Source organism: Cenococcum geophilum (genome assembly GCF_001692895.1).
Source record: "Cenococcum geophilum 1.58 unplaced genomic scaffold K441scaffold_90, whole genome shotgun sequence".
NCBI classification, from domain to species: domain Eukaryota; kingdom Fungi; phylum Ascomycota; class Dothideomycetes; order Gloniales; family Gloniaceae; genus Cenococcum; species Cenococcum geophilum.
Window position 1 is genome coordinate 450580 of NW_027137648.1, and position 14201 is coordinate 464780.

Consider the following 14201-nt stretch of genomic DNA (forward strand, 5'->3'; position numbering starts at 1 on the left):
AGAGTTTATTAAAGAGTAGTTAAAGGCACTCTAAATAAGTCTTTATTAGGTTAGAAGTAATAACTCTCTAAAACGTAGTCTCCCGCTATTCGGATATATAAAGTTAGCGATTCTTATTGGTCTTAAAGTAGGCTCTAGTAAGCTAAAGCATTGCATTAAAGTTATAGTTTTTACCTATAATATAGTCGTAATAGAACGTTGCCGCCCGTCCCTTTAATATAACAGAGAAAGCATAATAAAACTAGTAGCGTTAAATTCCGACCTTATTGCAGCAGTTATAAAAAACCTATAGTTTTGCTCTAAGCATATCATACAATTCTCCTCTAAACTTCTTCTCTTCGTCTAAATATACCTTTATTAGATTCGTAACTTCTTAAGATAGAGGCTTATCAGTTAGCTAGGATAGAGGAGTTAGAGGTAATAGAGGTAGAGGAAGAGCACCTCTAGGTAGGAGAGTACCTTTAGGTAGGAGAGTAGTGTTCTAGGGGTTTTATTCCAAATTAAAGTTGCCTTCCGAAGAATATAGGTTAGTTTTGGGTTTCTATAGTTAATATATAATCTTAGCTTCCGTTTATATTGGTTCTTCTATACTAGTAAGAACGGCGTAAATATTACTAGCAATTAGGTTACCGTCCTTAGTAATATATACCCCATTCCTTTAAAGGGAGTCTCAAAAATCCTAAATAATATTAATATTACTAAGTGCCTAGGTGTTAGCGGTCCATCCTACAAAATCCTCCCTAAAGTATTCCCATAACTGTAAATCGGCGTAGTAGCTATCTCAGTAGAATAGAATATGGTGTAGGAGAAAGCCGTTAACTTATTTTACGGTATAGGTTATTACATTAAAGGTAAATACGTCCTAATCTTTATCGATGAGTTTCGCGTATATAGCTACCCCTAGTAGTAAGGAGTCTCTCCAGTTGTTTGGAGTGGCTATAGTTATATCTTCAGAGGAAGGGAATATTAATAGTATAGGGATTGTCGTTTAGTACGCGTTTGTAACATATATTTGCGATTATAGGGCTTAGGACTAGTTCTAGCCTTAAATCGCGAAGACTCGTAACGCGTGTTATTCTGCGTAATGGACGCAAGAATCTATAATCTAGGGAAGGCTTAGGACCAGTTCTAGCCTTTAGATCCTTAGATTTGTGGAAGAGTTCTATTTAAGGTTTAGGACCAGTTCTAACCTTAAAAGACAGCTTCCCTTAGCACGAGTAGCACTGGTATAGTGGCTCGTCTCTTCTTAGTGAATACCTAGCTGTTCTGTGGCATAACTGTAAAGTTAACCACTAATTAGTGTTAGATCACAAGGTGATATCACGTATCTACGAATGTAGGTAGTATGATAGTTGTAAAGCTTCTTGTTTTTAAAAAAAAAGGGGGAAAGTAAGGAACTTAAGGTTCCTTACCACGCTAGTGCCGCGGCGACACGTGACGACCGCTTCCCTTTATTCCCAACACTAATAACTATTAAATAGTAAAAAAATGGAAAAAAAGACTGTAAGAAATGTTAATACCTCTTTATTCTATTTAATAAAAATCTAATATTTTACTTTTTACTATTTACTATTTATATATTTAAGCCTTATTTATATATATAAATAGAGTTACCTATAGAAAGTTATTAGTTAATACTTAATTTAAAATATATTAAATAAAATAATAAGTCTTATATTAACTAATTTTATAATAAATTTTATATATTATTTAAATAACTATTTTAAAAAAAATTTTAAATTATTATATTAGCTTAAAATTTATATACTTTAAAAAATTAGTAATATTTATTTAAAATTATATAATACAATATAATTTAGAAGGGTTTTTTTAACTATATAATTATACTATTTTTAAAAATAAAGATTTTTATNTTATTAGAATTTAAGTAATAATTAATTTATAATTAAATTATTATAATTATAAAATATATAAAGGGAGTTATTAAAAAAAGCTAAAGTTAGTAAAATTTAATAGATATTATAATTTAACCAATAACTTTTATTTTTACTACTTAATGTATTATAAATACGTTCCGAAGTAGTATAGAACCCTATTAAAATTTAAGTCCAAATTCTATCTATAAGATTCTATTTATAATGTGTTATAAATATATTATAAACTAGATTTTAGGTTATCTATAGAAATATAGCTGCTATAATATCCTCCTTCGTAATTCTAGTAGGTTTAGCAGCCTTTTTTTTTATAGCCTTTAAACCTTTTAAACCTGACTTCTTTAAACCCTTTTTAGAAGTCTTAGTAGGAGCTAGAGTAGGAGTCTTAGTATTATCTAACCCATTATTAAGGAAGCAGCTCTAATTAAAACAACTCTTAAATAAATAAGCTATAATAAATTTAGAATATATTTTTAACCGGTTTAAAACAGGTTCCAAATTAACTTATAATTAGAAGTTATGTCTAAACACTTGGTATATAGAACCTTAGCACCCAAATCTTTAAGTAGAGTAACTATTTTAGGAAAGTTATACTAGGAAATAAATTAGAATATATTATAAACACGTTAGGAATATCTTACTTTACCTTTTTAAGGCCTACTCTTAAATCTAATAGGCATAACTTTCTCTTAAATAGAAGCCGTTAATTATAGGGCAGTAGTCCTAAAAGGGCGGCTAGGGGGAGCTAGGGTAAAGGTATAGGGGGGTTAGGTAGAAGCAGAGCGGCCTAAATTAGTAGGATTATATTTAGAAGCGATTCCTAATACGTTCTAATTATATATAGCTATAATCGTAGAATAGAATACTATAATAGGTTAGTAACTAGTTATAAACATATTAAGAACACGTTTAGAATATATACCTATTACTTCTTCTTACTTCTTAATAGAAGGAGCCCCTCCCTTTCTAACATTCTTAGTTTTAATGCTATACTTCTTTATATAGTTTCTAAAGGCGCTATAGTCTCTAACCTTTTTCTAAACGCGTTATAAATATGTTAGTAATACATTATAAACCTAATATACTTATCTACTTACCCTATATAGTACCGGATTCTCTAGATTAAGCAAGACATTATACTAACAGAAAACCTTCCCCATAGTCAAATCCACCTTATTATTACGCTAGTATTATATTAGGAACGTGTTCTAAATATATCTAGAGCTACTTACTATAATAAAAGTATTAACTCCCTTAGGGAGCCTCTCTATTTCTAGGTAGGCTTTATAGGTAGCCTAAACCGTTAAAATATGTTTAGAACGGGTTACGGATAGCTTATATAGCTCTTCAGAGTACTAGACATTATATTTTAAATGGATTTTAAATGGATTTTAAATGGATTTAAAAGATTTATAATGGAAGGTAAGGTAGAAGGTAAGGTTAAAGTAAGAGAGGGAAGGTCAGATTTGGTGTAGTGGGCGGAGGTTTCGCTTATTGGGCCGACCTTTTAGCGTGGTCTAGCCGACCTATATATACTAGGGGTTGTCCTAAGGGCAACCTAAGGTGTCCGTAATAATATTCCTTATAGTAATATACCTTATAAATAGAGCTAGTTAAAGCTAAGATATATAATTTAAAATTGTCGGGAATGAGGCAAGTTGCCGTCACGTGATGGCAAGTTGCCATCACGTGTCGCCGCGGCACTAGCGTGGCGAGGAGCCTTATGTTCCTCGCCCTTCCTCATTCCAATTAATAAGCTTTATTAACCAACATTACTGTAACCCTACTCGAGTAGTCGTTATTGGTGAGTTACCCTATATAACTAATACTAATTAGTGGTTAAATATATAGTTAACTATAAAGCAGCTAGGTTTTTAAATAGAAGAGACAGTCTTATATAGGGGTGCTATATGCGCTTATATAGAATAGATCCCGGTAATACTATACTACCTTAAACTTACAGAAAACTAGTAATAGAAGTGTTACTAAGTACTAGGAGATACCAAGTTGCGTCTATTATACAGAACAACCGCGTTTATAAAGATTTGGTTAAGTACTTTAGGTTAGAAGTATTACTAAACCTAGGGTCCTAAGTTAACGTCTAAAACGCGTTAAATAATATCTTAAATTGCCTACTTCTTGACAGTAAACCTACAAGATCCTATAAAACCGAAAATCCTACCTACCTTTAACGTACGATACCCCGTTAATTTTATACCTACTATAGCGTTAACCTACCCAAAGAAGTATAAGGAAGATATTAACCTAAAGATATAGAATAAAGCTATAATTGACCTTGCAAACGCTAATAAATAAGACTTAAATGGATTTTTATTACACCGTATAGCATATTATAAGGATAGTAAATATAATAATACCGCGCTATAGGAATATATAAAGGAGGACTTTATTAGATGGATAAAGGAAATATAGGCCCCCGTAAATAAGGATATTATATAGGACTTCTGTAACTTCCTTTAGGAGAATAAAGTATTTGTCCCTAAAAACGGGGGTATTATTAGAGATAATATTTAGGAGCAAGTTATTAATATAAAAAAAGAGCACGAATGGACTCTATAAGAGATTAAGCACTAACTATATACTATAAGGAAGCTTAACTTATAATAAAATCTAAGTAATATACCTCTAGAGACGAACCTACCTTCGCCTTTAACTCCTCTATATCTAATTTAACCCGTAACCTTAATGTTAGATACTATACCCTAATAAGAGTAGGCATAGGATCCCATTGCTTTACAATTTAACGACCTTTAGACTCCACCGACCAGACCTATATCCCTACTGCAGCCTATAATATAACCCCTACCTCCTCTATCTTAATCTTAAATTAGAGGCAGTTTAAAATTGCTTATAAAGCTTATAAAGCTCTATTTAGATTAGGAGAAGAAGTTTAGCGGGGAATTATATAATATTCTTAATTCGAAACTATGTATTTTTTATAACTATTACTAGAAGGTGGGAATAGAGTCTAATTAATACTATAACGCCTATTCCGTTATACTTAAGGGCCAAGCTAGTACCTTTTATTATAATTATTTAGCAGGAAAAGGATATAATTTTAACCGTATAATATATAAGTTAAGATACCACTTTAAAATAGAAGAGAATAAGTAGTAGTATATATTAGAATGGAGAGAGACTACCTTTCTAAGGATTATTGTTATAAACCTAGGTGTCCCTCGGCTTAATTATCTTTAAAAGCTCTTTAATTAACTTTAAATAATTTAGTATAGATTATCTAAATTATATTAAGAGGACTTTAGCCTACGTAATTAAGTTATTAGCGTATACTAAGGTGTTAAAGAATATAACTTTACTCTCTTTAATCTTGTAAATACTTATAAAGGAGTGTATACTTAATTAAGATCTTTTATTAGCACCGCTTTACGCTCTTAAGAAGTATAGTAATTTAACGCCTAACTTTAATCTACTTTAATTAACCCGCCTAACTAATATAATTATAACTAGATTAATCGAATATATAGTGGCCGGGGTAGGTAATATAGTAGAGGGTATAATTAATAACTATAAGGTAAAGGTGGAGGCCCTTATAGAGGTTTATTTTAAAGTAATTACTAGAAGAAGTGCTATATTTATAAGAAACCAAATTGCTAGTTAACTAGGTATTCTCTTAATAAGCGAAAGGAGGTATATAATAAGTTTCGCTAAAGTATAAAAAACGTTAAAAATTATAAGGTTACTACGGCCTACTTCTAAAGCTTCCTAGTTTAATATAAAGGCGTAGAAGATCTTAAGGGTAAGGTTAATAAGGCTAAATAGCTTCTTATAAATATAGAAATTAAGGAATACTTACCTAACCAATACTTTACTAAGTATAGTGAGGTAGATAGTATATAAACCGTTACTATTTTTAATAACTAATCTACGCTCTATTTTACTATAAAGTTAGATATCTTTAATAAGCTAAGGGAGAGTTCCGCGTTCTCCTTTAATAATAGATACTTAGCGAACGTCTTTTATAGTATTATACTAGATACTAGAGCCGTAGGAGTATCTATAGCAGGAGAACCTTAAGTTTAAGCCCTTTAGTAGCTTAATAGCTCTGTTTAGATTAACTATTTAACGGCAGGCTAATACACGATTTGTTTTAGTAAGGGTACTATAATCTCTCTTGGCATAATTAGGGTTTAAACCCCCTTAGGGTATATTACCTTTTACGTCGTTCCTATAAACACCCCGTTTCTATTTTATATTAGAGATATAGATAAATTAGGCGTTAAGCTTAATAACCTTAAGGATATACTTATTTAGGGAAATAATTGGGTGCCCGTTGTGCGCAAGTAGGGTTACCCTTAGTTGCTCCTTTATTAACTAGAAAAGAGTATTGCTTAGAGCTACCTAACTAAGTTAGAGTTACGTTAACTATACCGTTATTTTAGCCACCTATTTATTTATTAATTGCTTAGGGTTCTTTAGCGAGTAGGCCATAAAGTTAAGGTTAAGGTAATTAAGCATCTTATAAAGTACTACTATTACTGCTAAATAAAGTAGAAGTCCCCTAGCCAATTTAAGTTTACCCTTAAAGATAACTATAACTTTAACTTCTGTATTATTATTAACGTTATATATCTTAGCGGCAAGCTAGTACTTTAAGTTATTAACTTCTTAACCTCTTTTTAAGCTGTATAATTTTTAAAGGATATATTAGCTAAGAACGTATAGGATACCCTTTAATTATACTAAATTAATATCTACCTAGGACCTCTTAATTAAATTATCTATAATATAGGAAAGAACTTCTTATTTATAGAGTTTTAATAATAGATAAAGGTAATAGTAATTAAGGTTAAGGAAGTCCCTATTAAGGCATATAATAGCGTTAGAAAAGTAAAGCAATATTATACGCTATTACGCCGCATATATAAGATTATCTCTTTAGAACTAGAGGACGCTAATAAAGAACTTACCTTATAAATAGCTATTAAAGCTATTAATAATTCCGCTAGCCCAGATGGACTTATACCTATATTACTAGTCTTTAGCGCCTACCCTTAAATAACTAACAATTCTCTACTATTTCCCTCTATTATGTAATAAGCTAAGGCTATTTGCAAGGCAATAAAGGAGGTACGACGTTTTTACGCTATATGCTAGGTCAATAACGTATTAGGAATAAGAAATGGCCTAAATACCTTAACTACGCTTAATCTGCCACTCTAGTCTAAGGTACGCGTATAGCGTAGAGAGGGAGGGTAGTTAGGCCTATATTAACTTATTATAATTAATAGTTAAACTTATACTATTTAGATGCCTTACGGACCCACTTAATTCCGTTTAATTGTTATTAAGCCTTACTATAAAGATAATAGTTCTAAGCCTTTATAGGATGCCCTAAAAGAGGCCCTAAAGGAGAACTATAATTAATATGCTTTAAAAGGCGACTATAATTCTAATATAATTATAGTAGATGCACCGCAACTATAACGCGGTAAAGGTTACCTAAAGGGATCACAAAATTACTAATATCTTGTTAATTTTAAAGAGTAATTTATTGCCGCTATTAAGAATAGAGTTAAGCTATTAATAGCCTTTATGATAGCTAAGGAGAAGGCTGACTTTAAACTCGTAAAATAGCTTTAAAAGGAAGGTTGTATTATAACTCTAGGAGCTCCTTTTTAAGTATCTAATAAGTAGGAGATTAATAGTCTTATTATAAGAGGAGTCTTTAAATTTAAGAAGTATAACCCTACTAAGTTTAATAAAGTTCGTATCTTTAAGTTAAGGATAGTTAATAAGATTAAGGGTAAAGCTACTAACGCCCTATTTAAGAAATTAAGGCTTATTATCTAAGGTTACAACAATAATAGTAAAGAGATAATTCTTATATAATTTCCTATAATTTAACGAGCTAGTCAGCAAGTTATTATTATATTAGCTCCCTCCTTAATAAAAAATAGAATGGCGGTTTATTTATAAAATATTACTTAAGCCTACACCTAATTAGAGACGTACCTTTAGCGCTTAATATTGGCATACCTTCCGGAGTAAATTCGCTACTAGTATCCTAAAGATACGATTATAGTTGTGCTTAAGCTATTATATAGAATTACAGAGGTAGGAACTTACTGGTGGGCTACTTATAGTAAGCACTATAAAGAGAAGCTTTTAATAACTACTTCTATATTTAATCCCTGCTTCCTTATTATAACTATAGGAACCCTATTTAGAATTATTGGTATATAAACTAATAATATAATTATTTTAGGAGACGACTAATTCTTAGCTCTTAAAGAGGATAAGCTAGTAAAGGCAAATCTTATAATAAAGCCAAAGGAAAAGCTTAATTTAATAACACTATTATTTTTTAATAGATGTATCCTCTCCCTAAATAAGGANTCTATTNCTTTNCGCNAGAAGGGTTAAGGTAAGAANATTAANNTTATTAANGTTAATTCCCTAAAGNAAGGATATATGGAGTAACGCGCTTATAGAGCTTATATTACTTCTATCTATTAACCTAAGGCTTTATTTAATCTCTCTATTACCACCTAATACTAAGAATTAACTAAGGACGACGTTTTTACCCTAAATAAACATCTTTCCTAGTAAATAAACCATCTTAATTAGGGACTACTCTATATGCCTATTAATCTTCCTACCGCTAAGCTCTTTATATTTATTAATAGATTATTTATAAATAATAAAGATTTTAGCTTCTAGTTAGGGTATAAGATTATTATTACAAATGAATTTATAGAAGAGAATGACTTTATAATCCATAGCAATCTTATCTATTAGAGCTTAACTAAGAGCAAGCGCGTTACCTAATGTGTTTTAGCGTTAGAAATATATAGAATGGTTAGCGGAGTTAATATAGCAATTATAATTAGAACTACCCTAAAGATAATTATAGATTAACTTAAACTTTCTATTATCCCTATAATTGTATACACCAACTTATATTCCTTTTATAAGTGTTTAGTTAAGCTTAGTACTACGAAGGAGAAGCGCCTTATAATTAATATTATAGCACTTTAGTAATCCTATAAGCGTTAAGAACTCTTTAAAATTTAATAGATTAATAGCTAAGATAACCTAGTAGATGTAATAATAAAGGCGAACCTAAATAAGGTACTAAAGACGTTTGTTAATATAAATACTCTATATATATAAGTTAAAGGTTAGGTTAAAAGGGAGTCCCTAAAAATTTCTTAGTTATGTAAGGTCTTAAGATGTCTAGGAACTTTAACCAGCGGTTAAAGTTGTTTAATTAGTTAGATTCTCTTGCTAAGACTTTTTAAGAGGGGGGATTTTATAGACCCTAACTTAACCTAGCTAATTAGGATTTTCTATCCCCAAGATAGAAAATCGCTATTAGCTTGCTTACTACTAGCGCCTTAGCGGCCCTCTAAATAAGATGCCTACCTACGACTCCTAAGCAAAAGAGCTACGTGCTAAGAGGCAAATTTTGGGATAGTGAGACTTATATTACAATGGTAATAGTAAGTAAGGAGGATTTATATTTATTATAATAGTTAAGCAGTATTTGTCTATAGATGGCAACTATAAAAGAAGAGTTGCTAGTATTAGGAATAAGGCAAGTTGCCGTCACGTGATGGCAAGTTGCTATTACGTGTTGCCGCGGCACTAGCGTAGTAAGGAGCCTTACGTTCCTTGCCCTTCCTTATTCCAATTAATAAGCTTTATTAACCAACATCACTGTAACCCTACTTAAGTAGTCGTTATTGGTGAGTTACCCTATGTGACTAATAAAAATATTTAGTTATTACTAAAGCAACTCCTATAAAGCTCTTAAACGCTTTATAGAAAGATATACTAGTAATAGGGGAATAGGGGGCTATAACTAGTTCGCGCTTCTCATTAGTCTAGGAGTTCGCAGGACTTGGCAGGACTTGGCAGGAGTTAGTATGTGGCCCGTGCGTTTCCCCGAGTCACCTGAATCCTCTGCGGAGCGTCGGATTTATGAGATATCCCGAACAAACCACGAGCAAACACAGCCCAAAAAACCATGATTCATTCATGCTTTGGAGCCATCAGCCACAGCCCGAAGTATCTCGTGATAAAAACACCCCACATTGTCCTCATAACACCTCCCTGATATCCCACACACCGAATTCCACTTCAACGAATAATTACAATGGATCCGCATAGAAGCACGCGTGAGGACGTTACTAAGAACGCCATCTCGGTCCCTTTGCCGTCTGAAGCAAGCTCCGAATGGTCCGGGGAGGTGAAGAAGCTCCGAGAGCTGCTCGATAAGCTCGCCCACCACCCTGCGATGGCGCCCAACTTGCACCAGACTTATATGACACCGGCCGCCGACAAAAATAAGGTCTACTTTATGTGGGACTTCGTTGGTCGCACGCTCGTACGTTGTTCCCAGATACACTATCACACAGCGCACTTGGTGCTAATCATAGCAGGGCATGCTCTATAACGAGGTCGACCCAGAGCTCAAGGGCCCATACAAGGATCAGAAGGCATGGCAGGAAGTGAAAGGGCGAATTTTGTTCGCGAAGCAACTGATACTGGACACGAAGCCTGGGATGCTGGACAAGATGACAGAGGCGACTTATCCTGAGCAGAAGGGCGAGCATCCCGAGCTCGGCGAGGAGATTCTGGAACTAGCAAGACGGCTGTAGATTCGGCAACTGAATGATAGAAATGACAGCATAGAAGAGTAACCAGGTTGGGAAGAGGGATAAGATCCTGTTAGGGCTTCGGCGTTCTGGTCAATTATTCTCAAAGACAACTGAAAAGTCACAAAAGTCATCGGAATACACAAGTACAATCGCCTCACATATGGCGAGAATGTTCGGACATATTCCATGGACATGCATTGTCTCTGCTCTGCTCCATTAGAACTACCACAGCAGCAGACTCGGCTTCTTGATTAGAGCAAAAATGCAATCTTGGATCACAAATAACCTCTCCACTCCAACTTCATTCGGTGATCATGCTAATTATTTCACCACTCCTTCTAAACTCTGGCGCGTTCAAGGGATCAGTAGATTACGTCTATCGTATTTTGTTTTTATGAGCACAGTTTTCGGACACGCTCTCACTCAGGATATAATCACTAGCCAGCCTGACGAGAAGTTGTCGACCTAAAAATGAGGTCTGAAAATGAGGACTCGTGTGATTATTGATCTACGAAGAAAAGTGACTATATATACATGAGGTAGGTGGCAAAAAGGTAGACATGAGTCACAGGCTGACGATAAAGCTGACGACAACAAATTGCTACCAGGTAGGCAGTAGGCGACCGTTCGACATACCCCCCAGCTTTGAGCTTACTCGCAGGTCAAAGCTATATCACCAGTCTTAGCGTGGTATTAAGTTATCGCCTCTCCTCCAAAAGCTCCTTACTAGAAACTAGTCGATAAAGCCGAAGCTCCTCGGTAGTATATGATCTATAAGGGTTCTTACTAGAGGCCGATTGACTAGGCTCTCTCCTAGAGCTACGGTCCTAATGTCGTCCATTAAGTTTAAAGGTATGGACTGATTAACCGTCCTAATAGCATATGCAATTCCTCCGTTGTTTAGTAGTTATAGGTAACTTAATTCTCTAGTTAATCCGGTTACCATAATAAGCGTCTTTAACCTCATCTCTTTGTCTTTCCTGTCTATTAGTAGCCGCTAGTATCCATTCTAAAAGGTCTTTATATCATCCCTCTATACGAGTAGGTACCCGTACCTATACTGATACCACTCTACTCGGCTGAAACCGTTAGTCGTTAATATTTTATAAAGAGGTTGATTCTAATCCTGTTATAGAATCGCTACCCTAGTCCTCTTGTGCCCTAACTCGTCTTAACCTATTATCTATCTTTACCTTACGTTTTCCTAAGCCTTAGCGTTATAGAGGTGTTCTTAGGCGTTTAAGAACGCTATACTATAGGCCCTATTTTATAGCTAGAGCTATTAGATACTTATAGGGATGCGCGGTAACTATATTCTTTAAGTCGATATAGCAGGTAATATTAGTATCCCTTAAAGTAACTCTCTTCTATTAGTCCTAGCCTTGTACTAAGTAATATTTTATAAGCTTTATTAGGGTAGTAGGGTCTAAAATAAGCTTCTAGAAGTCCTTAACTCTATTAGGAAAGCCCTTAGCCATAGTATACTTTAAACGGTCTTTAACTTAAGCAAGGGCTAAGATAGGTTTAATTGGGTCGCCGAGCCATTTCCGTAAAGAGTTTTGTTAAAGTGCTATATTATTATTAACGCCGGCCTAAAGGTCGTCTACCTGTGTCCTAACATCGTTGACTTACCTTATAAGACATTCTTCCAACGACTTTATTTGCGTCTTAACCTTATTAACTTATATCTTAACCTTATTAACTTATGTCTTAACCTCATCAACTTGTATCTTAACCTTATTAACTTATATCTTAACCTCATCAACTTATATCTTAACCTCGTCCACTTTGGCATCAACTTAATTAACACCCCTTTTTACTTCCGCTACTCTTACGGCCTAAGGCGCATCGTTATCGTATAGGAAAGCCGTTAAGTCGCTTAGCATGCCTATGGCGCCATCTAGGTAAGGATTTAAATCTATGGAGAGGTCTAACGATTAAATAGGTAGGGTAAGGTTAACTAAGGTTATAGTGTGTTTGTGTATCTTCTAACGTAGGTTCTTTAGTGTGGTATAGGACGGCTTAAACGGGATAGCTAATAGAGCTACTATGTTAGTAATACTTGCCGCTTCTTCTATTGCGTGTACCTAACGTCTACGTAATAGATATTCGTATATTTTAATAAGAATAATAATAGAGTCTTACGGGGTAGACAGTTGTCTAAAAGTTAGATTTAACTTAATTATATGCACCTAAGCGAACCAATAGCAGAAGCTTGCTTAGAAGTTAAGATATATAGGTTCTTAAAGTGGTCTAAAATGATTCTTTTTAACTTAATTTGATCGATTAACTAACCGAATTATTCCTTATTCGCTAGCTGTTCGCTTAAACAATTAACGTCTAGTATACCTCCCTAGGAGGCCTTAATTTAATTTAATTCAATTTAATTGGTAATGGGCCGATATTAAGTCTCTAGTTTAATTCACTTAATTAATTAAATTGTTTTGGTACTAGCGTGGTTTTCAATAAGCGAAATTCCAGCTAATAAAATATTGGCATTTGCCAATATTTATAGTGTCAATATTAGAATATTGGCAATAATTTATAATTGAAATATACTTATTTAAAATAAAGATTATATAAATTATTGGCATAGATTGGCAGTTTTATATAGCCGTATTAATATTATAGGCGTTTTAATATTATTAGCAAAAATCGCTAAGCCGTAGCAACGCGTATTACTCCCTATTAAAATAAAACACCCCCTATAGCCCCACTAATATAGCTCTATTTTATAGCTCTATTTAAGGGCTATAAAATAAGCCTTTATTTATAATATAGAGCGTTATTAGTGGGGTTATAGGGGTTGCTTTATAACGGCTTTAAAACTTAATCCGACTCCTCTATTCCTAGAAATAAGCACCATCTATAACTCTACTAAAACGGCCCTAAATTATATAAATAAAGGCTTATTTTATAGCCCTTAAATAGAGCTATAAAATAGGTCTCTATTTATAAAATATAGACGTATATTAGTAGGGCTATAGGGGGTATATTATTTTATTAAAGGGGGGGAGAGGAGAAGAATCCGCGCTGCTCTATAGCCCTCTATATATTATTATACGGGCCCTAATACAGTTTTAAGCTCTATATCTATATAGAGGTAGAGAGCTTTATAAGGACCTTCGCGAGGACCTTTACGGACGAGCTTAGGGGTAAGCTGTGCACGGAGCTATGCATAAAGCTCTATACGGAGCTCTACTAAAGCTCTGCACGAAGCTCTACTTAAAGCTCTACTTAGGGCTCTACTCGGAGCTCTACTCAAAGCTCTGCACGAAGCTCTACTTAAAGCTCTACTTAGGACTCTACTTAGAGCTCTGCTTAAAGCTCTATACGGAGCTCTAAACCTCTACTAATACGCAGCACTAATATACTAAGAATATTCTATAATTGGCCGTATATATACAAACACATATACAATTCGTTACTATATAATCGTCTCTATAAACGGCTCTATAAATATTACACAATTGCCCGTACGAACGCCTACACAATTAATTAATTAATTAATTAATTACCTATATAAACGCCGGTACGAACGCCTATATAATTAATTAATTAAACGTCTATATAATTGCCTATATAATTATCTATACGAATATCTCTATAAACGTTTCTATAAATATTTATATAAACGCCTACATAAATGCCTATATAAAGC

The 14201-nt window shown here is 33.6% G+C and overlaps 1 protein-coding gene across 1 annotated transcript; it reads left to right on the forward strand.

The window, feature by feature from the left end:
• The first annotated feature begins 9890 nt into the window (after positions 1-9890).
• On the forward strand, positions 9891-10987 carry K441DRAFT_671149 (uncharacterized protein). The gene is made up of 2 exons (XM_067650387.1): positions 9891-10266; positions 10322-10987. Exons 1-2 carry the CDS (start codon positions 10036-10038, stop codon positions 10538-10540), a joined length of 450 nt encoding a protein of 149 aa, XP_067496716.1. The 5' UTR covers positions 9891-10035; the 3' UTR covers positions 10541-10987.
• The last annotated feature ends 3214 nt before the right edge of the window (positions 10988-14201 follow it).